The sequence below is a fragment of the Pteropus vampyrus genome, unplaced genomic scaffold (assembly GCF_000151845.1).
Source record: "Pteropus vampyrus isolate Shadow unplaced genomic scaffold, Pvam_2.0 Scaffold77, whole genome shotgun sequence".
NCBI lineage: Eukaryota > Metazoa > Chordata > Mammalia > Chiroptera > Pteropodidae > Pteropus > Pteropus vampyrus.
In genome coordinates, this window is record NW_011888858.1 from 1,853,901 (window position 1) to 1,875,423 (window position 21,523).

Genomic DNA, 21,523 nt, shown 5'->3' on the forward strand with positions numbered 1-21,523 from the left:
TCATATAATATGCTATACATTATTATTAATAGACTTTAACATGTCACAAAGACTTTTATGCTTACACAAAACACTATGAAGTCCCTTAATTGATAACAAAAATTAAGAAAATGTGACTGCTAATAAGTACAGAGTTTCTTTTTGAGGTAATGAAAATGTTCTGGAATTTTCACGGTTGCACAATCCTGGTATACTTTAAAATTATTAATTTTATGGCATGTGAAATTACATCTCAAAGTTTTCTCACCGCATGTACTTACCTATAGTTGTTATATTCTCTCTCTTTCAATTGATCGATATGTCTCTTCTTCAAAAGTAGCTTTTGTTTTTCCACAATCAGAAGTGGTCTACAAATACGACCTGCATCTGTATAGATCCGAATCTCCCTCTCTCGAATATCTCTGATCATAGAAACCTACACATAGAAAGACAAAACAGTCTCATGAAATTTTATTTTCTCTGTATCATTAAGGCTTAGCTACAAGTACAATAAAACTCCTAATAAATTTCTGGAGCACTCAATTATCAAATAAAACAGACAAATCTCAGTTTATCATAATTTAATATACTAAAATCCTAGGTATAATTTAAAATTTTGTAAAGAATAAATACCTAACATTGGTAATTACAGAGTTGAGCAACAACATCTGGTAATAATGTCATCCAAGATAAAATGAAAATTTATTTTTGGTATCACAAACACTAGAGTAAATGACAATATTCCATTTTGCATCTTTGATATTCATATATATCTCACTCTGTAATCGTTCAATAACCAACTCTATAACACTTTGCCTTACTCATACTTCCCAGTATTAAGTCTGACTTCTTACACTCACCTTGCAGACAAATGGCTTACAGTCTAGCTGTCTAATATAGTGGTCACTAGTCACATTATCACTAGTGTTGAAATGTTGCCATTCTGAACTGAGATAAACTACAAACTGGATTTCAAAGACTGTACCAGAAGAAAAAGAATGTAAAATTTTTCATTAATAATGTTTATATTGATTATATGTTGAAATTGTAATTTTTTTGGATGCAGCAGGTCAAATAAAATATATTAGCAAAATTATTTTAATGTTTTTTACTTTTTTAATATGGCTACTAGAAAAATTTTAATTGTGTACATATGTGTTCACATTATATTTCTAAATATAATATGCTAAAAAAACATATTCCTAGAAAACATCAAAAATATTTTGGGAAAATTTTCAATAATGAACATAATTATTAAAGCACTGCAGAATTTGAAGTACCTATATATAAAGAAATAAGCCAAAAAGGAAATAAAAATTTCAAGTGAATTGTCTAGATCTAATATACAAAATGAATTGCCAATGAATTGGGAAATGGAAAAACAGATTGATTTTTCTCCATAAAAGTACTTTTAAAAAGTAAAATCACATCTAGATACTTTTATTAAAAATTGAGTTTAAGAAAGAAAAAGATGTGGATTACTCAGTTTAAAAACAATAGCAAATTATAAAAGATTTATCAGAAACATCAAGTTCTCCAAAGCTAAAGAATCAAAGCCAAGAAAAAAAATTTTTTCCACATTCTTAGCCCATTTCCTATCTTCAAAAAAACAATCTGAAGAGAAACACTGTATCTGTGAGCAAAAACACCATGAGTGGCATTTTCAAGACCTAGAAAAAACAATGCTTTCACATGCATTGCTTTGAATCCTTAGAGAATTCCTAACAAAACATAGCTTTATTAACTTAACAAGAGGACATAAATTGAACAGTGTCTTCTCAAAGGCCAAACAATATATTGTGTTCCAAAGGAAACAGGTGTTCTTTAGCAGTCTAGACAGGACTATTGACAGGAAAGTCTAACATCCAATAGAAGACTAAAGTTAGAATCGGGTAAAATGAGAACCTCTGGTTATCAGACAATATAAAGGAAAAGAAAAAGTACTACTGAATGTCTACTATATACATCAGGTACCATGTTCAGAACTGAAAATATAAAGTCATAGGACATGCTCCCTATCTCTGAGGAGTTAATCATGTAGTGAGCAAGGCAGGCAAATGAATCAATAGTTACTATATGGTACAAGCATTCTGTGAAAAGTATTTAAGTAACTAAGCTATATACAGTCACAGAGATCTAAATAAAGGGGTCAGTGAACAGCCTGCAGGCAAAATCCGCCCTCACCTGCCATCTGTTTGTAAATAAAGCTTTATTGGCTCACATATTGTCTAAGGCTGCTTTACACTGCAGTAGTGGGCTGAATAACCAACAGGTATTGTATGGTAAACAAAGCCTAAAATATTTAATATCTGGCCCTTTACAGAAAATGTTTGCCAACCTCTGATTTAAATCAAAGTAGGGAATCAGGTAAGGTATCCTGAAAAAGATGAGAGTATTTCTGCAGAATAAGTGAGATTTACCTGAAAAAATAAGTGCACCCTTTGAAGAGGAATTTTCATTCAAAAGGCTAATCATTTGTTCTGCTTCTATAGATACGCTTGCTGCATATGCTGCATTCGAAATTAACTAAAGACTCATCTTCCCTTTTGCTTGTTCTGTCAAGCAACAAATGTAACTGCCTGTAACCCCTTTGTAACTGCCTGTAGCCCATAGCAACTCCTGTGCTTTGTAACCATCTAAGGACAAATAAACCAATCAGCCCAAGCCAAATCAGCTCTATATAAGCAAAGCTACAACTGAGCTCCCGGGCCCATATCGGTGTTATAAACCTGAGTTCTCAAACTCTCCTGAGTGCTGCTTGGTTTTTTTGCAACATTACTGCAACATCTTCTCCCTACTGCCTATTTTTGAGGAGGCATAGGGGACAGAGAGAATATTCTGGATTGAAAGAATAGGCCCATGGAAAAGTAAAGAGGCCTAAAACAGCATAAAGAATTTAACTTTACCCTTAGAGAACACCGAAAAGCTGAAGAAGGCTCTCAGCAGAAAAACATGGCATTCACAAAGTTCATAATCATAAAAAAATGCAGCCAATTTTGGTTCTTAGGTTTTCTCTTAGCCCTGCCTGCCCTCAAGGATCAAATATACCAGGATCAAAACCCAGGGTCTGCCTGCTAAAAGCAGCCCTGGAGCAACAAAACTCTCCTCTGCTTTGCTAGGCAGTAAGGAGGCCGGCTACTGGCTTAAGCGTATTACAGTTTCTGTCCAAATCCATTTTCTCCTAGGCAGACCATAACGGTAGATATAGGGAAATCAAAGTCTGAGCCAAAACTCTAAATACAGTACACTAAAAGCAAAAGCTTTATATTGAGTAATAAATCGTATACTATGTCAAAATACGCTATATTTTAATGATTAAAAAAAATAAATCTATCCTTATCCCAAAGCATTTCAATATCCACCAAAATATAAGAGAATTTATTAGAGGTGTTACTACATTTTATGAATGAAGCTCTGGATTCAAACAAGGATCAGAGATGATTATTCCCTTTTTAAAAGCATTGTTTTCAGCTTTACAAAAGATCCTCAAAAGAATTCCTTCTACTTTAAAATATAATTTGAGTTCTAAATAAAATCTCATAAATTACATGCCAAATTTTTAGACATATAGCTCTAAAGCATTAAAACATGTAATACTTTATACTAACTGAATTTAGTTCAAAACATCATGTAGACTTTTTGATAACATACTCTACAATTCCAAGGAAACCAGTTAAGGAAAAATGCCAATGCAAAGATAACTTTTAGCCTCATTCCTGGTTTAGAAATCCCACAGATCATGCCCTTAGTTAAAGACTCTTACTTCAGACACAATGATGTCCATCTGACGCCTCAATTTCCTTAGAGTGTTCATAAGTTGTTCAGGATCTTTATGTATTCCAACCCAGCATCCATTAACAAAAATCTTGGTTGCACTAAAATAAAAAACCAAAAGCATTCTGCACTTAGTAACGCTATACTAAGCTATACCCAAAGATTAACAACAGCTTATAAAAAATTGCATCTATACACACTCAGCTATCGCTGCAGGAGAAATTTCTTCTAAATTTTCCATACTCCATTCTTCTAAAAATTCCAAAATTGGAGAAGGCTGAGATCCAACTGAAATATATGCCATCAGGGCTAAATTCTTCACAAGTCCTACAGCATGACCCTTGGAATAATAAACAAAGTATTATTCATACTGATTTAACATGCCTACTAAAATTCCTTTCCAAAAACATTTTTTTCAGTTGGATTTCAGGATTTACTCATACTTTGTAAGAAAAAGATTATAAATAATATCTTGTTTTAAACACAAAGCATAAATAAAAACTCACTTCTGAAAGTAATTATACCCTACATAATTACTGGCAAACTTTTTCTACTGAACATAAATTCTAATACATTACCTCTGGGGTCTCAGCAGGACACACCATTCCCCACAACGTATTATGCAACTGTCTTGGTTTTGCTAGCTTGCCATCTCTACCAATAGGAGAATTTAAACGACGCAGGTGAGAAAGAGTAGATGCAAAAGTCAGGCGGTTTAATACCTAGAAAACAATGACAAATCTTTCAAGTTTAGGCATTTCTTTTACACAATTTTTGGCAACTACTAGAATGAGGCAAAATCATATTTTTACACATAATCCTGAAAGTGTCAAATTGTCCCAATCCCTCCTTCCTCTGTCCTTTCCCTGGATAGTCGTGTTCATTCCCATAACTTCCATAACTTAACTGACTTATATAACAGGGGTGGCGAATATGTGATATATAGTTCTAATAAACCACATGTTTTCTTTATGGTCTGTCTCCAAACACTAGGATGTTAGTTCCATACACCAAGCACTTGATAAGTGTTAAATGCTATCGACTCACATTTCTTTGACCACAGAAGACATCACTAATCCATCCCAGTACTTTTTCTAGGCTGAGGTCTCTGAATCCAACAAGGAGATTCAATATTGATAAAATATTAAGCAAGATAATATTTAAAAGTAAGGCAATATTTAGAGGGATATAAAGCAAGCAACACAAGCTCAATATCTAATAACAAATCACCATCCTCCCCAGCGCTATGACAACCCAAACCTCTATCCTCTTCCTGTCTCCTGTTATGGTTTAATGGCATCATCTTTCTAGAACCTCAAAATTGTTCCTGCCTCAGACTTCCTCCTTTCACACATCAATAAACATATCTTGTCAATTCTATTTCCAAATTTTCTCAAAAACCCCACCCCACCATTTCCAATCTCACAGCAGTACACCAGCCTCCTACCTCTTACCTATCTATAATACTGCCATCACCTCCTAAGTCCCTGCAATGTCTCCTCCAATCTACCCTCCTTAGTTACCAGTATTAAAACATAGATATGTTCACATCACTGACCCATTAAAAAAATTTTAAACAAGTCTGCACCAAATACAAAGGAGCATGACATTAAAGTTCTTCTCAGCGAAGTCCCAAACGACCTTTACCTATCAGCCTCCCAAACTCTTGAACTCCATCAACACTGCCAAACACCCTTTCACCCCCATACCCTTGACCATGCTATTGCCAGAGAATGGAATGTATCTCCCATTCTGCTCTGCCTAGTGAAATGTTACTATCTCTATAAAAGCCATCTGACCCACCTCCAGGAAAAACTATTCTATTTTCTGTACTCTATGGAGTTTTCCATCATTCAACTAATCAATCACAAAGTCATACAAAACTTACTTCCTAAATATTTTCAAATTTGACTCCATTCTCCATCTCCACAAAACTGCTCTAGTCCTGGACCTAATTATTTCTCACTTGGCCTGTTGTAACAATCTTCCTGCCACCAACTTTACTCTTCTCAAATCTTTTCTCCACACTACCAATTACTACAAATCTACCTAAAAAAACAAAAATAAATGTCACTCCTCTCTATGAGCTATATTCTCAGCTCCCCTCTCCAACCCCATCTTCCTAACTCTCCCACTCTGATTTAAAAACTGTATACTGCACCAGCTCCTCTCACATACACACACACTCTTTCCTCCCTCCCTTTGTTCAGAATGTCAAGAAATGTTCTCCAGTTTTCCTATAAGCCACAGGTTCTTCACTCCTCCCAGGCTTGGACTACTTCCCAATCACCCTTCAAGATTCAGTTCAGGTGTTACCTCTTAACGTCCTAAAGAAGACTTCTTTTCACCTTCTCAGGATATGCTAAATGCCTTCCTCTAGCATTCCCATATAGCATTTGTACATCATCTATCATTATAACACTATATTGTGTTGTAACAATTTGTTTACATCTGTGTATGACTACAAACTAAGCTACTTAAACTCAGGAATCCTGTTTTATTCATCTTTGCATCTCCAATGTGTGGCAGAGTACTTGGCACATCTTAAATCCTAATAACCATTCACTGAACTGAACAGTCAACATGACATTAATCATAATGCAGCTCACAGCATAGTGAGCTGTATATGGGTCAAACTGTTTCCTCTGATAGATGGTGAGCTCTTTGAGGGCTGGAATAGTATCTCAACCATGTTTGTGAATCCAGCATCGCAAATACAAAGTATACTCAATAACTCCTTACTATATTAAAAGGAACTAGAAATTTCTTTTTGCTATCAGCAGTCTCCCAGAATTTCAGAGCTTCTGGGTTTCTAGGAATCAGGAGCTTGAAGTTGGTGTCTGAATGCTGAAATAATCAGGTGATATGAGTATAGGCTAATTTTTTTTTAAAAAGCAACAAAATTCCAAAAAGCTAGACATGTACATTACAGATTTTCGATCTTATATGAAAAATAGAAAAAATTAAAAAATTAAAATGCCTAGTGAAACAGTCCCCTTTTATTCCATCTGAGAGTAGCCACTGCAATCACTGTACATATAACAAGGCAACATAGAGAAATCAGTGTTAGAAGTACTAAATTTTGCAATAAAGGAAGGGGATGCACACTTATCTCTGGGTCAGCTTCTAATATGGAACTTCTGACATGAAAATTCAGCAGCTACTCTATGAACTACCTTGATGCAAAACAAAATCTTAGGTCTCTCTTAGTAATAATGCAAATAACTAAAAAATTTTCATTTTCATAATTCAAAAGCCCTCAGTATTTTTACACCTGACCAAGGGAGGAAAAACAGTAAAATAATTTACATTCAATGAATGAAAGAATATATTAGTCCCATAACATTTTCCTATTGAGCCTATAGTCACGGTCAACATCCTTACCTGAGATACTCCAGCTCTGGCTTGATGAGCTTTTTTTTGGTCACCCCAGTTTCCAGTAGCTAAAGAATATTTTAGGCCATCGGATATAATCTTTGTGTTAATTGCCAACTCCAAGTTAAAATCCTTTCCTCGATCAATAAACTTCTGGGCATAGATCCGCACTTCTTTAAGCAAATTCTTAAACATGCTGCCAAATAAAACGATATCCTTTTAAACATGTAAAGGTCTCTAGCATGCATTTTCAACAGGAACAATATTACTGACAAGGGAGAGAAAAGTGGTTGGAGTAGAGACAGTGAGGTGCTATCACTCTTTATGTATAAAGCACAGATGTACACTGACTACAGAAACATAAATGAGGAGAGCAATCAAAGAAAAAAATGTCAAAAGACACATCTATAGTGGGGTGATAACAAAAACTTTAAAAACACTAATCTACAATACACTAAATAATCAAACATGTATAAATGTTGCTAATGTTTTATTTTTGTTAACTTGTCTACATTTCATTTTTAAAAATAACTTTTCTATGAAAGTATTATATGTTCATTATAGAAAACAGAAAATAAAAAAAAATGTCAAGAATAAAATAAAAATCACATACAAACACAATACTGTGAGATAACCACTACTGATATTTTGATAGATTTCCCTCTAGCTTTTGTGTTTTTATAAAATGTAAAAGCAGGACTAATAAAATTTTCAATACTGCTATTACAAAATCAAGGCAATAATTCAGCTTTCTCAAATGCCTTATAAAGCTAACAGAGGAATAAAAAAATGTAAACAAGGACTATAATAAATTATCTTCACAAACTTGAAGTCCTCAGACATGAAACAGACCTAAATCTGGGCAAGTAGCAAAGAGAATATAACTAACTTTACACGTACCCAATATGAATGCCAAGTCAGTTTAGCATTTCCATGTACAATGACCAATCTAAAGTGAAATATCTCTATTTTAACAATATGATTCTGTAATTCCTTACCCTCTAAATAAGAATGCAAGTAATGGCCCAGCAAGATCCAGTCTTTTGTTTCCATAGTGATCTCTGTCATCTAATTCTCTTCTACCCAAAGCTGCTAGAAGCAACCTATGAACCATGTACCTTAAAAATAAAAGACATGAAAAAGAAAACACATGCTTTTGGTTCTTTTAAAAACATAAATATTAAAAACATCATTTTTTACATTTTCAGCTCTAAGAAGAACTTTATTTCAAGTATACAGTTTGCAAAGAACTCAAATCCATGAAATTTAACATACCCCAAGAAATAAGCTTTTTTTGTCTCACAAAAATCACTAACGCCAACGTGAGGGAGCATTTCCTTTTGTAAGACTTCTTTTGCATATTTAATTCTTTTCTCTTTAGTGACACCAGGCTTTGCCCCTCTTGAGCCAATGAAATTTAGTGCAACATTCTGTTCTTGGATGACAAAAGCTTCATCGAGAGAAGGCTTAACCTATCAGATAATTTAAATAAAAGTTATTTTCAAATGCATATGTTTATCTTAAAAATGAGTCAATTTATTACATGTTAAATAACCCTATGAACCAAATCGATTATGCTAATATTTTTAGAAAATCAAGGAATCAAAAAATCTTAGAACTTGAAGACGCTTTAAAGATCGAGAAATCTGACAAAATCTACCACCATCAGCATAATTATATTTTCTAGAAAGACACAAATAATTTCATTATAAAAAGAAGTCTTTTTTTATATGTTTTAATAAACAATGGCAAAATAAAGTTCTTTCCAAATATCTATAATCAATTTAGAATTCAGCAGTTGAATTAAAATTTACTAAGCTACAAATGAATAAATGTGCCATACTGTTTTCAGCCTTGGTTTAAGAAGTTTATATTCTATAAATAAAACCACTTTTTTTTGTAAAGAATATTTTAAAGGCACACTGTTCCAGGTATAGAATGCAGAAAACTGCATTCTATACCTGCCACTACCTAGCTGTGGTCTCTGAGCAGCCATGTAATCAGTTTCCTCATCTACAAAGGTACTAGATAAAATAATCTCTAAGTTCCACTCCAGTTCTAACATTTTAAAGTTCCAATTTTTCACAATAATGAGCATGAGGAATGAAGGGTAACATTTAGTAACTTTGGCCCCTGTAAATACATTTTAAATTCTACCCCATATACTGACACACATTTCCTGCCTTTGACTTCCTATGTCTATCACTAATTCACAAGTTTAAACATCCAAATTCTAATCATGGAACCAAAGATCAGAATAATGTCATGTAAACCAGTCAAAATGAGGCCATGGTATGGTAAACAAAAGTGAACTCTTTAAAGGAAATTGTCATTGTTGTTACAAAACTATTTTGTTAAGGTTAATGTAGTTTTGGAAAAAAGAATAACAATAATAATGTATTTTAAGAAGAAAAAAATTAAAGCACTTTTACACAGTGAATAAGCACTTGAATCAGACTTATAAAATCTGACCTAAACTTCACAAGAACTAAAGAACAAATTAACTTTTAAAAAGACAGTATGTATAAAGCAAATCAGGTCTTTCACTTTACCAAGAAAATTCCACTTTGAATACTGTCTAAATCCAGTTTGAACCATTTGGAATGTCTTTTAAAGAAAATATAACATATTTTCTTTTAAAAACTTAAATACTTATAAGTTTTTTAAAAAGTATATGACTATTGGTAAAAGCTTAAAATAAAATCTAACCAGAATCCTTTTTTCTCATGTAACTGTATCAATAAATATTCTAATAACTTTATGACCATTGTTTAGCCTTTAAATACATTTTATCTTATTTCTCTTTAATCTTAAAATCTAAGGACAATTCAGGATAACTTTAAGACTATGAATTACTATTTATTGAGACAAGGATCATTAATGAAAAAGACTAATAAGAAATGGGTATTTATCTAGGCTCAAAGAACAAGAAGCTTCTTACCAAAAAACAGTTAACTTCACAGTAGAGGAATCTAACAGACACCACTAAGGAGTTAACATTACCAATAATGGGACAAAATGACATCATGTGACTCATGATGCAGTGCTCTGGGAAACACAATATTATTTATATATTTTCCCTCCCAAAAATGCATATATTAAATCTAATCATGAGAAAATAGCAGGAAAACCTAAACTGAGGGAAATTCTACAAAATAAATGGCTTATCCTCCGCAAAAAAATTTCAATTCTTTGAAACACTAAGGAAAAAAGAGGAGGAAAGATTAAAAGAGACTAAAAAGACATAAAAACATGATCCTGGATTGGATTCTGAACCAAAAAAAAAAAAAAAAAAAAAAAATGCCATTAAGGACATTATCAAGGAAACAGGCAAAACCTGAATAAGATCTGTAGGTTACTAGAATTGTACCAAAGTTAAATGTCCTGATTTTGATAATGGTAGTATGATTATGCAAGTGAAAGTTCTTAGGAAATGAAGCATCTAGGAGTAAAGGGGTATGATGCCTGAAATGTACTCTCAAATGGTTTAGGAAAAAATAATCTGTATATAGACAAAGAGAATGCTAAAGCAAATGTGGCAAAGATAACAACTGGTGAATCTGGATGAAGAGTATAGAAGAGTTCTTTGCAAATGTCTATATGTTTGAAAGTATTTCAAAATAAAAAGTTTTAAAAAAAAGAAGACATAAACTACTCATTTTCTCCTTTCACTACATTGCACCAGACTGGCATACTTTTATGATTTTCCTTTACTACTGTTTCTTCTTGCTGTTGTCAATAAACTCTGGATGCCTTCAGTTTTCAGTCTATTTTACAGAGAACTAAGGAAAGAATCATAGGCAAGTATAAAGGCTTGCACTACACAGTTAATGGCCTGGAATGTTACAAGTAAACTGCTCTTCAGGGCAGCCTTCTACTATGTTTTAAGATGAGCAACAGTCAATAACATTAAACCTCTTATAAAACCTATGAATACATTTTGCTTACACATTACCATTTCCATCATCTCTGGATCTTCAAAATCGTAAATGATATGCTCTAAAATATCTCTGTCAGACACAAAACCTAATGCTCTGAACACAATAATGATGGGCACTTCTTGCTTAATATATGGTAGAGTTGCCACAATGCGCTGACCAATTGCACTCTTTTTTGCACCCTAGAAAAATAAAACATCATTAGCATATGAGTACAGAGAGATTACAGTCATTTAAAAACATCATGAGAACCATGTCATATACTTGTTCACTGTATATAGTTCAAAAGAAGCACGCCTCTCACACTCTAAGAAACATCTTATCCTGTGGCTGCTTTTCAATTTTACGAACAACTGGTCATTTAGACCTGAGAAAACTTCCATTCTCTGCCAAGATTCTCTCAGAATTACCCAATATTGTATTTGGAAATAACTTCTGGCTACAAAAAAAAATGAACACTGACCCCTCACCTTCTCCACCCACCAAAAAATAAAAAATAAAAAAATAAACAGAAAAACTCTGAAAGAAATAGATAAGGGGTTAAAAAAAGAGAGAGAATATAGACAGACAAATGTGGAAAAAAGGTAATCACAGAATGAAAAATAAATATTAACTCTGAACTGGCCTGTGTTAGATCTCCTTGTTTACATAAAGAAATGGCCTCTTTCACAAAAGTTTTTTTCCAATTTTTCTCTCTCTAATTGTACGCACATACAGAAATGAAATAAAAGTTCCAAGCCTCCACCGGCATACAAACACCTGGTTTTTTCTCAGTTTTAATATTTCCTTCCTTCAATATCCAATTCTACCTTTTCTTGGCCTTATAACCCTAAATTATCATGATCACTATAAAAACAGTTTGTGTCTTCTTCCTCCTATGTCCGGCCTCCTTCCTTAGAAACCTCATCTCATGGGTGTTCAATAACAACTTTTCATAAATGATACACAAATTTTCACCTTGATCTTTTTTTCCTGTACCCTCAACCCTCATATCTCCAACTGCCATTTGGTTGTTTCTATCAATTATGCCATTTAGTCTATTACGTTCCATCACAGATCTTTTTCAGAAAAAGCAAAATATTAAAAAATGCCTACATCGCACACACCCCAAAATCTTGTCTAAAAATGAACTCACTAGAGTCTCTCTAAAACTTCTTAGAAGTTTTCTATTTTATACAAAACCTGAGGATAGAAACCATAGAATCTTAACTGACTCATCTTCATGTTATATCAAAGCTATCACTAAATCCAGATGGATTTTCCTTTCTCTGCCTCTCATTCATCTTGCCATAGCTGCTGTGATTTCTCTAATGTACTTCGTTCCTATCTCTTGCCCTCCATAATTCAAGCCGATGCTTCTCAACAACTAATGCACATCACAACCACCTGGGAATCTTTTCCAAACACCTGTAGTTGGGCCCCATGCCACCCCCATTTACAAGTAAAAACCTTTTTAATTAACACCTATTCTACATGTGTATTTAACTTTAGGCCATTAAAACTCCCTAATTTTCAAGTTTTTCATCTTTGTAAGACTTATAAAAAGCAACATTAGACTCTGCAGAACTATTTGTAAGAGCACAAGACTGGAAACCTAAATTTCCACCAAAAGATAAATAGTTAAATTATGCTATATCTATATATGGAATATCACAGCTCAAAAAGAATGATCAAATATTGAACTAAACACGTTTTTAAAGAATACCAACAAAGTTTAAACATTATGTATGGTATGTTCTCACTTATATTTTTTGTAGTAAGACTACTTTTGGACTGATTCATGAGAAATTATCAAAAGCAACTGCCTCTGGGGAAGAGATCTGGGGGTCAAAGAATACTTTTTATATTATACTTTTTCTTGTGCTTTTTTGAACTATTTTAGCATGCACGATTTATTCAAAAATAAATAAAAAACGTACATGAAATTGGAGATAATTACAACTACTTTCCAAGATAGTTATAAAGATTAAATCAAGTAATCTGATTAATGTAATTGGCAGACAGCAAATATTTAAGAAATGCTAGCTATCATTCAGTTACATTAATTTAAGTAACACGCCACAGTGGCAGCTTCTAAGATGGTGCCCAATGATCCTTGCCTACTACTAGTTTCGCCTTATATAATTCCCTCCCCTTGAGTAAGGGACTGGGAATCTAACATCTAAAAAAATATGGCAAAAAATGATATAATGTTGCTTCCAAGATTAAGTTATTAAAGACTCATTTCCATCTTGCTCATATACTCTATGGCTCTTCTCGATTACTCTCTCTGATGAAGCAAGCTGCTATGTTGTCAGCTGCTATATGGAGGGGACCCATGTGGCAAGGAACTGAGAGAGGCTTCCAGACAACAGCTAACCAGGAACAGAGAGTCTAAGTACAACAGCCCATGGTGAACTGAATCCTGCCAACAACCACGTGAATGAGCCTTAAGATGATTAAAGTCCAGGCAAACAACTTGGCTGTAGCCTTGTGAGAGGTACTCTAACAGCTAAGCCACACCCAGATTCTGGACTTTACGTCATAAAACCCACAAGGTCCTTGAAATAAAAAGAAGAATGAAATCTATATCTTAATTTAATCTGATCATACAGGCTCACTGAAACATCAGTTCTTGAACTTTACAAACTCCGTTTTGCATAAAGGTATCATAGAAACATGTAAGCTCCAACAGTGGACCAAATTTCTAGAAAATGGAATTATAAATGTTGCTAACTGGAGTAATTTGTTACATGGCAATAAGTAAAAAACACAATGCTTATCATATAACACTGATAAAATTGACTAAGAATGCAGTCTGGTAAATTACAAAACCAAAACAACATCATATTCAAGTCCATACCTGTCCTCCTCTTGCCAGCATGCTAACCCAGATAGTACTGGTGGGTCGGGAAGAATTCTCCAGACATGATCTACACTCTCCTGTGTAGGCATATTTAGAATCCTTTTTGGCAAACACATACACCGTGTTTGTTGCCATTTTCTCTTGAGCAATCAGAACCTACATGGACAATAAAAAGTTTCAGTCATGAAACCCAAAAGGTCCTTGAAATGAAGAATGAAATCTGTATCTTAATTTAATCTGATCAAACAGGCTCATTGAAACATCAGTTCTTGAACTATACAAACTCCATTTTGCATAAATGCTTCATAGAAACATGTAAGCTCTAACAATTGACCAAATTTCTAGTGCATACTATATACAGCTAAATAAAATTTTGGATTAAGTTCAGTTGTCACACCACCACCACCACCACCACCACCACCACCACCACCACCACCACCACCAAATAATTCAACTGCCACTTCTAGGTTATTTTGTACAAAAGTTTACTTTTTAATTTTGACTTTCATAATTTACATCTTAATTATTATTTTGTAATTTTTTTAAAATCATGCTACTATACCTTTTCTGATCCATTAATAATGAAATAGCCACCAGGATCCAAGGGGCATTCATTTAACTCACAAAGATCACGATCTGTTAAGCCATTCAATAGGCAGTAAGTTGAACGCAACATAATGGGAATTTTTCCTATAAAAGTTTTCTGATGCTGGGTCTGAAGTTGTTCTTCACCTTCTTTAATGACTGTTTTTGTTATATCAACATAAAGTGGAGCAGAATACCTTTGAAAATAAAAGTAGGTCACAATTAAGTAATAGTAAGGTATTTGCTAAAACTCAACTGATTAAAATTATATTTTCTGAATTGTATTTCACTATTAGCTGCTGGGAAAAAATCTTTCTTACGTGAGATTTCTTAATCTGGCCTCATTTGGCATCATTGGTGAAGGAGCACCATCTCTTTCCCAATGGGTAGGCTTAGAGAGGTAAATTTGTTCAAACTTCAGCAAATATCTTGGCTGAAATAAAACCAAAAGAACATGACAATGATAAATGTTTTCCACAAAAGTTTTAATAACTCCACTTTACTCAACATTAACAGTCTGAGCAGAAGCTCTAGAAACTGGTGAAATTAATCCACTTTACAAATATGGGGACTCACCAAAGTCAACATCCACATTCCATAGATGTCGAGTTTTATACTTAATCACTTTCTTAAGGCAGAAGACAAAAAGAATATTATATACCACAAGTAAATAAAGACTATGCACATACCATGTGCTCTAAGTTTATATCAAACAGTTAAAAAATGTATCTGTATTAACGATCTATAGTTTCACGTATCTCCTTCCTTGGTTAGGGACATAAGTACAAAGTTACCAGAAAACAAAAAGGTAAATCATTACAATTAGAACTGTGCTCTAATCTAATCAACAGAACATCAGAAAAAAATACACCTAATTATTCAATTAAACATACAAAAAATCCTAATTATTCCATATAAAGCAGCAGTCCCCAACCTTTTTGGCATGAGGGACTGGTGCTCCGATAGAATCTAATGCCTGTTGATATGAGGTGGAGCTGAGGCAGTGATGCCAGCGCTGGGGAGAGGCTGCAAATACGGATAAAGCTTCGCTGGCTTGCCCATCGCTCACCTCCTGCTGTGCAGCCCGGTTCCTAACAGGCCACAGAAGGGTATTGGTCTGCAGCCCAGGAGGTGGGGACCCCTGATATAAAGGATGAGAATGTCCAGCCCTAGCTGATTATAGCTCAGCCCACAGCAGAAAAAAAAATTTTCAATTAAATATCTATCTGCTGCCCAATAAATCAGGATCCATTAAAATCTTCCAGAGATAAATGGATAGTGAACTCTCTAAATCAAATCTTAGAGAAGATAGGACAAAACAGATCCCTAAAGGTAAATTACTGCCAACCAAATTTCCCAAAGCAGGGTAAATAAAGGGCCAAGAGAACTGGTGACGATAATGAACCAAAGGGAAGCCATCCACCTCTTCTTTATTTCCACCATCACCCTAGTTTTCTAGGACACTATTATCTTAAATCTAGGCTATTCCAAGATTTTTATCTGCCTCCAGCCTCTACCCACTCCAAGTAAACACCATTTTCAAAGTAAGCATTCTAAAATAATGCTTTATGCATAACTTTGACAATCTTTTAGCAATCCTCCATGACATCCAATGATATCCAAAGCCTATGACAATCTGGTTCCACATGACTTTTCACTAACACCTATTAAAAAGAGATAAAAACAAAAATCATACCCTAACTGTTGTGGTCCTCATTCCATTCCCAAATACACTTAGTATTTTCTTGCTGAAATGCCTAAGTATCTTTTCTCTACTAAGACAAGCTCTACTGCACCCTTCATGGTCAGCCTAAGTCTCTCTCATCTTTTCCAGTAAGCTCTGATACGCTAACTTCAGAAATCTCTTCCTCCAAAGGTACCTATGGTACTAGCACTTTTGAGTACGCTGTTATATTGTTATCTCCATGTTCTACAAAGACAATGAAAGAGAGATGCCTTCAGTATATAAAAGGCATTTCTGCCTATTTTTCCAGCACAGTGTCAGAAGAGCCAATTATTTCTGTTCTTAACAGTAATTATGTGCAGTATATCCAACTAGAATAATAGATCAGCCCTTCGGAGCTTAACTACAGAGAAGAGGGACTGAACTGACTAGAAATAATAACTTCTTCCTCTGCCTAACTCTATTTCTGGGGCTCTCCCTGCCTTACTTCGTTTTTCAGTCTTCCTTGTCTCTCAAGGCCTATCATGCTTAGTCAAAAAACTAGGGACAGTCATTACTTTAGACTACATGCTTCTTTATAAGCACTTATGTGAAACCAGTGAAACTATACCCTTGCTATGATTTTAACAATGCAAAAACATGCATGTGTCTACAAAGACTATAAGGAACTTAGAAAAATTTAAATAGCTTATATGTTGGGTGATTTTCCTTTATTACTTCTTATGCTGCTATAGTGACATATTTCATGCAATGAATAAAGTGGAAAAGTCTTTCAAATACTTTCTTTTATGCTTCCTTATACTGTGAAAGGAAAAAGTTGGGTTTTCTGAAGTGATATGACTATTTCTGGCTTGCTTCTCTTAGTATTTAAGTTCCTTCTTCCCAACTATTAAATACCTACTACCTGAATAAGGATTCGCATTGTGGATCAAGCTGACCCTTGAATAACATGGGGATTGGGGTGCCAAGCCCTTGTGCAGTCAAAAATCTGCATATAACTTTTGACTCCCCAAAAATTTAACTACTAATAAGCCAACTGTTGACCAGAAACCTTACCAATAACATAAGCAGTCAATTAGCACATTTTGTATGTCAAATGTATGATATACTGTAGTCTTACAATAAACTAGAGGAAAAAAGTTATTAAGTACTATACACTTATAGTACTATATTGCATCTATCAATACTGTAAGTTTTCACAATGAAAAAGACTCTCATATAAGTGAACCCATGCACTTCAAACCCATGTTGTTAAAGGGTCAATTGTACTTGCAAAAATGCATCTCTCCATTAGTAAGAATAAACTAGGAGCTGATTGAAGATGCTATAAGTACTCTACTAAAAATACTGTTGACTTTAACGTTTAAGCCAGATGAGAGAACTGAAATTTCAAATCAATACTCTTATTTATGTTACTTTATATTACCATCTTACCGGTTCTTCAACTTCTCCGCTAGCGTGCTGAGCTTCAGCTTGTAGGTCGATAGGTGGCGCATCTTCCACAATTCTTTGAACAGACATCTGAATAAACTCATCAAAGGAATCCAGTTGTTGTCTGACCAAACCCTTCTCGTCAAAATAGGAGCTGGAAAAATATTTGAGTCCATAATTAGTTACAACCCAGTGATGTTTTCTAGCATATTTCTCCATTTTCATTATAATCAAATTCAATAAACAATCATTAAATATCAGTCACTATATGCCTGTCACTATGCAAGATACTATGAGGTATGCAAAAAAGGGTGACAACTAGGAACACTTTCTTTGCAGAACTTGTTGAGTTTGGGGAAATGAGACATACTTACAGGTAAAATAATTAAAGTACAACATAAGAACTACAAGATAGCCCTAATTTACAAATGTGCTTTATAGATAAATTTCATCCAACCTCTTGGAAATATTTCTTGGGGAAAAAAAAAAGCACAAAGATAAAAATAAGAACTCTAATTTGAATAAAATAATGATGATATCAATGACTAAAATATGGATCATATAAGAATTTCAAATTTAAAGATTATTAGTTCTATTTTGAATATATAAGAAGTGAGATGAGAGTAAGTCATGCAAGTGAAAATACTCAGCAAATGACTGATGATAAAAAAAATGGAGCATAGGCAGAAATCAGAATTAGTAGTGTACACACAGAAATCACATAATGAAGCCCTAAAGGAAGATGGACAATCTAAGAGTTGACATTATTGTTTATAAGGAACAGACATTTATTCATGTGAGCAATGGGGAAGTAGACATATAAAAACATACAAGTAGATATAAGTGCAAGACTCCTCACCACCAACTGAGAATAGCTGCATAGCTGAGCTTTAGAAAGACTAGAAGAGCTCTGAGCTCTAACACAACCCCAAGGACTGGATTATCTCATCACCTCCCAGCAGCATGAATGGCCCAGACAACACACCCCGCTATCTCAACTCCTCCACTTTGTGACCCCAGCATATTTGTGATATTTTCTAGGCTTCTGCTCCCCTCTCTCTTATAACTACTGACTCCTCAACCCTCACATCAATTTTCTTAGACAATATGTATAGCCCAATTAATCACCAGCCTCCTGTTTTAGCATCATTAGATCACCTCACAGGACATTGGCAGGCCTACAGATTGGCTGGCTGGCTCTGGGTCAAGGTCCTACCCTGATTCAATCAAACACGACCACTAGTATTAAAAGTTTGGTCCTATGATAGAGGGCGCAGCACACAATCCTTGTACAAGGCACAGAATATAAAAACTAGTTTGGACAATTTCAAGAGACTGAGCTAATGGGAAAAAAATTTCTCACAACCATTTGTGTCAGCCACTGATATGTAAGAAACACATGGAAGGCACTGTCTATAATATAAACAGCAATGGTTTTTATGGACAATAAAAAAAAATCTTTATAAAACTATGGACAAGTTCTATCCTGCTAGGAAGCTGAATCATAGCTGCTTTCCCCAAAATGATTAGAACAGTGCTTCATTAGAAAGTTATCCTAAGTCTATGGCCATGCCACCCTGAATGCGCCGGATCTCATCTGATCTCGGAAGCTAAGCAAGATCGAGCCTGGTTAGCACTTGGATGAGAGACCACCTGGGAATACCAGGTGCTGTAGGCTTAAAAAAATAAAATAAAATAAAAATAGAATGTTATCCTTTAAATGCCTAAATTACATAAATATTTCATACTTATGATACCTACTATTATTTTGCCAAGTCATTTTACTGAAGTTGCTGATGATATTAAGTAATATATCCACACCGCTTAGGAAACATGTTAAAACGTGAAAAAAACAAAATGTCATCTCACAATAACCAAAGGACCTATAGTCAATTAAAATGTAAAACTCAAATCATTTATTTTGTAACCAATATTATATGAGATGACTATTCACAAGAGTATTTTATTCTTGAGAAATCTACCGCACATGTTGAAAACAATTCTTGTTCATCTAAGAACAAAATATTCTTTCTTCCTGGAGATTATAAAATATAGGCATATCCCACAAAACAGTTACCTAGTTTTTGTTTTCTAGTAAAAGGCCTCTTGATGTTTAATATTTAAACATCATAAAAAATACAAATGTCTCAATACAAAGTTTTTATAGCCTATGTTTAGTAGAAAACATATGTACTCATACTTCAAAAACTCAATATATTTTTAACGAAACAACGTTCAAGAAAGGTTCAGTTATATTCTAAATACAGCTGGAAGAATGTTAGAAGCATGTGTTCTTTGAAAAGAGAAAAAGTGTCAACCAAGAGGATGTGCATCTTGGAGATGGTAGAAATCAGAAGCATCACCATGTTACTATATACAAAGCAACTGTCAGTTTGATAATAGAGCAAAGTGTAGCATGTTACTTCATTACTTAAAAGTTACTTTTCTATATATAAAGCTTCTTACTGAGTTCTATTTCATTTTAGTTACACTTAACATTGGATGGGAATTTGGGCTGAAATACAACCTATTATAAATTTACCCATTTAAAATAAAGAGAAAAACCAAGAAATCAAATTAACATCAACAGTAATGAAATAAATAGGCATCATGTGCCTCCTAATATAATGCACTGAAAACAATATCACTGCTGCCAAAAATGATCAACTGAATCTAATTATGAGGAAACATCAGACAAACTCAAACTGAGGGGCATTCTAAAAAGTAACTGGCTATTCTCAAAAATGTCAAGATCGAAAAAAAAAAAAAAAAGACTGAGGAACTTCTAGATTATAGGAGACAAAAGAATAAGTCATGAAAACCAAATGTAATATGTAATCCTAAACTGAATACAGGATCAGAAAAAGTATTTTTACTTTGTTATAAATAACATTAGTGGAACAACTGGCAAAATCTGGATAAAGTCTGTAGATTAAACAAGAATATTGTATTAATATTAATTTCCTGATTTTGATGGTTTATGATTATGTAAAAGAATGTTCTATGTCTGCAACTTAACTCTCAAATGTTTCAGGAAAAAATATGGAGAAAGACAGAAAACATAGTATAAGGTTAACATTTAGGGAATCTGAGTGAAGTGTATACCTGAATTCTTTGTGTAGCCTTTCTGTAAGTCTGAATTACTTAAAAAGTTAAATATATAACTAAATAAATGAGAAATCTGCTTTCATGCAGCATACTCATATAGAATATCTAAAATAAGCAGGAAATCCTTTTATAGGTTATAGTGTCTTTTAAAGCTTATTCAGTTTTGTCTAAAAAGTTACCTGATTACAATCCAGCAGGCTTCTTGCCACAAATCTGGGGTAATTTCATCATCATCCTCATCATATTGCATATCTACAAAAGACAAAAATATTATACTCATTTGGAATAAAATGCTACTTGTTAAGATATCGCTCCTATGATTTGAAGTAGTAGAAACACATTTACTCTGCTAATTAAAAAGCAATTCTTTTACCTCATTTTTCTAAAATTTCAGTCAATTAATTGTAATGAAATAATACATATAGGTATACATCTACGTATGCACAGGTCTACATCACATAGGTATTCTCCCAATATACAAAGAGACCTCATTAGAAAGGTTCAGCATAACTTGTGAATCTCTAAGTTTTCCATCTTCTCTACACGAAGTCCATGTAATTCTCTTAATCACCATCTACAGTGATAACTAGGAGCAAGCTCAGTCCTCTGATCAATAAGCTCCTCAGAGACGAGTCAGAGATTAGGGTAAGGTGTAGAGACAGAAAAAAGTTCCAACAGCTGGGCAATACCTTAAGGAGGGGTGGTCTAATACAGCAACATTTCATACATGTACATGTGTGACACTGTATTTTCTAAAGATGGCCACAACCATATTTTCCATTTCACAAGCTTTTTTATATCGTG

At 33.9% G+C, this 21,523-nt stretch overlaps 1 protein-coding gene and 1 pseudogene across 1 annotated transcript in view; one reads left to right on the forward strand and one right to left on the reverse strand.

Annotated features, from left to right (window-relative positions):
* The window catches only part of POLR2B (RNA polymerase II subunit B), a 43,880-nt gene that overhangs the window by 17,450 nt on the left and 4,907 nt on the right, over nucleotides 1-21,523 (reverse strand). The window contains exons 3-15 of the mRNA XM_011362604.2: nucleotides 20,899-20,971; nucleotides 17,615-17,765; nucleotides 14,817-14,929; nucleotides 14,474-14,693; nucleotides 13,909-14,067; nucleotides 11,084-11,248; nucleotides 8,404-8,600; nucleotides 8,127-8,246; nucleotides 7,138-7,324; nucleotides 4,332-4,475; nucleotides 3,954-4,093; nucleotides 3,743-3,854; nucleotides 261-415 (exon numbers count right to left, since the gene is read on the reverse strand). Coding sequence (XP_011360906.1) covers nucleotides 261-415; nucleotides 3,743-3,854; nucleotides 3,954-4,093; nucleotides 4,332-4,475; nucleotides 7,138-7,324; nucleotides 8,127-8,246; nucleotides 8,404-8,600; nucleotides 11,084-11,248; nucleotides 13,909-14,067; nucleotides 14,474-14,693; nucleotides 14,817-14,929; nucleotides 17,615-17,765; nucleotides 20,899-20,971 — 1,936 coding nt within the window. The remainder of the gene's footprint in view (nucleotides 1-260; nucleotides 416-3,742; nucleotides 3,855-3,953; nucleotides 4,094-4,331; nucleotides 4,476-7,137; nucleotides 7,325-8,126; nucleotides 8,247-8,403; nucleotides 8,601-11,083; nucleotides 11,249-13,908; nucleotides 14,068-14,473; nucleotides 14,694-14,816; nucleotides 14,930-17,614; nucleotides 17,766-20,898; nucleotides 20,972-21,523) is intronic.
* Nucleotides 19,171-19,289, forward strand: LOC111741402 (annotated as a pseudogene).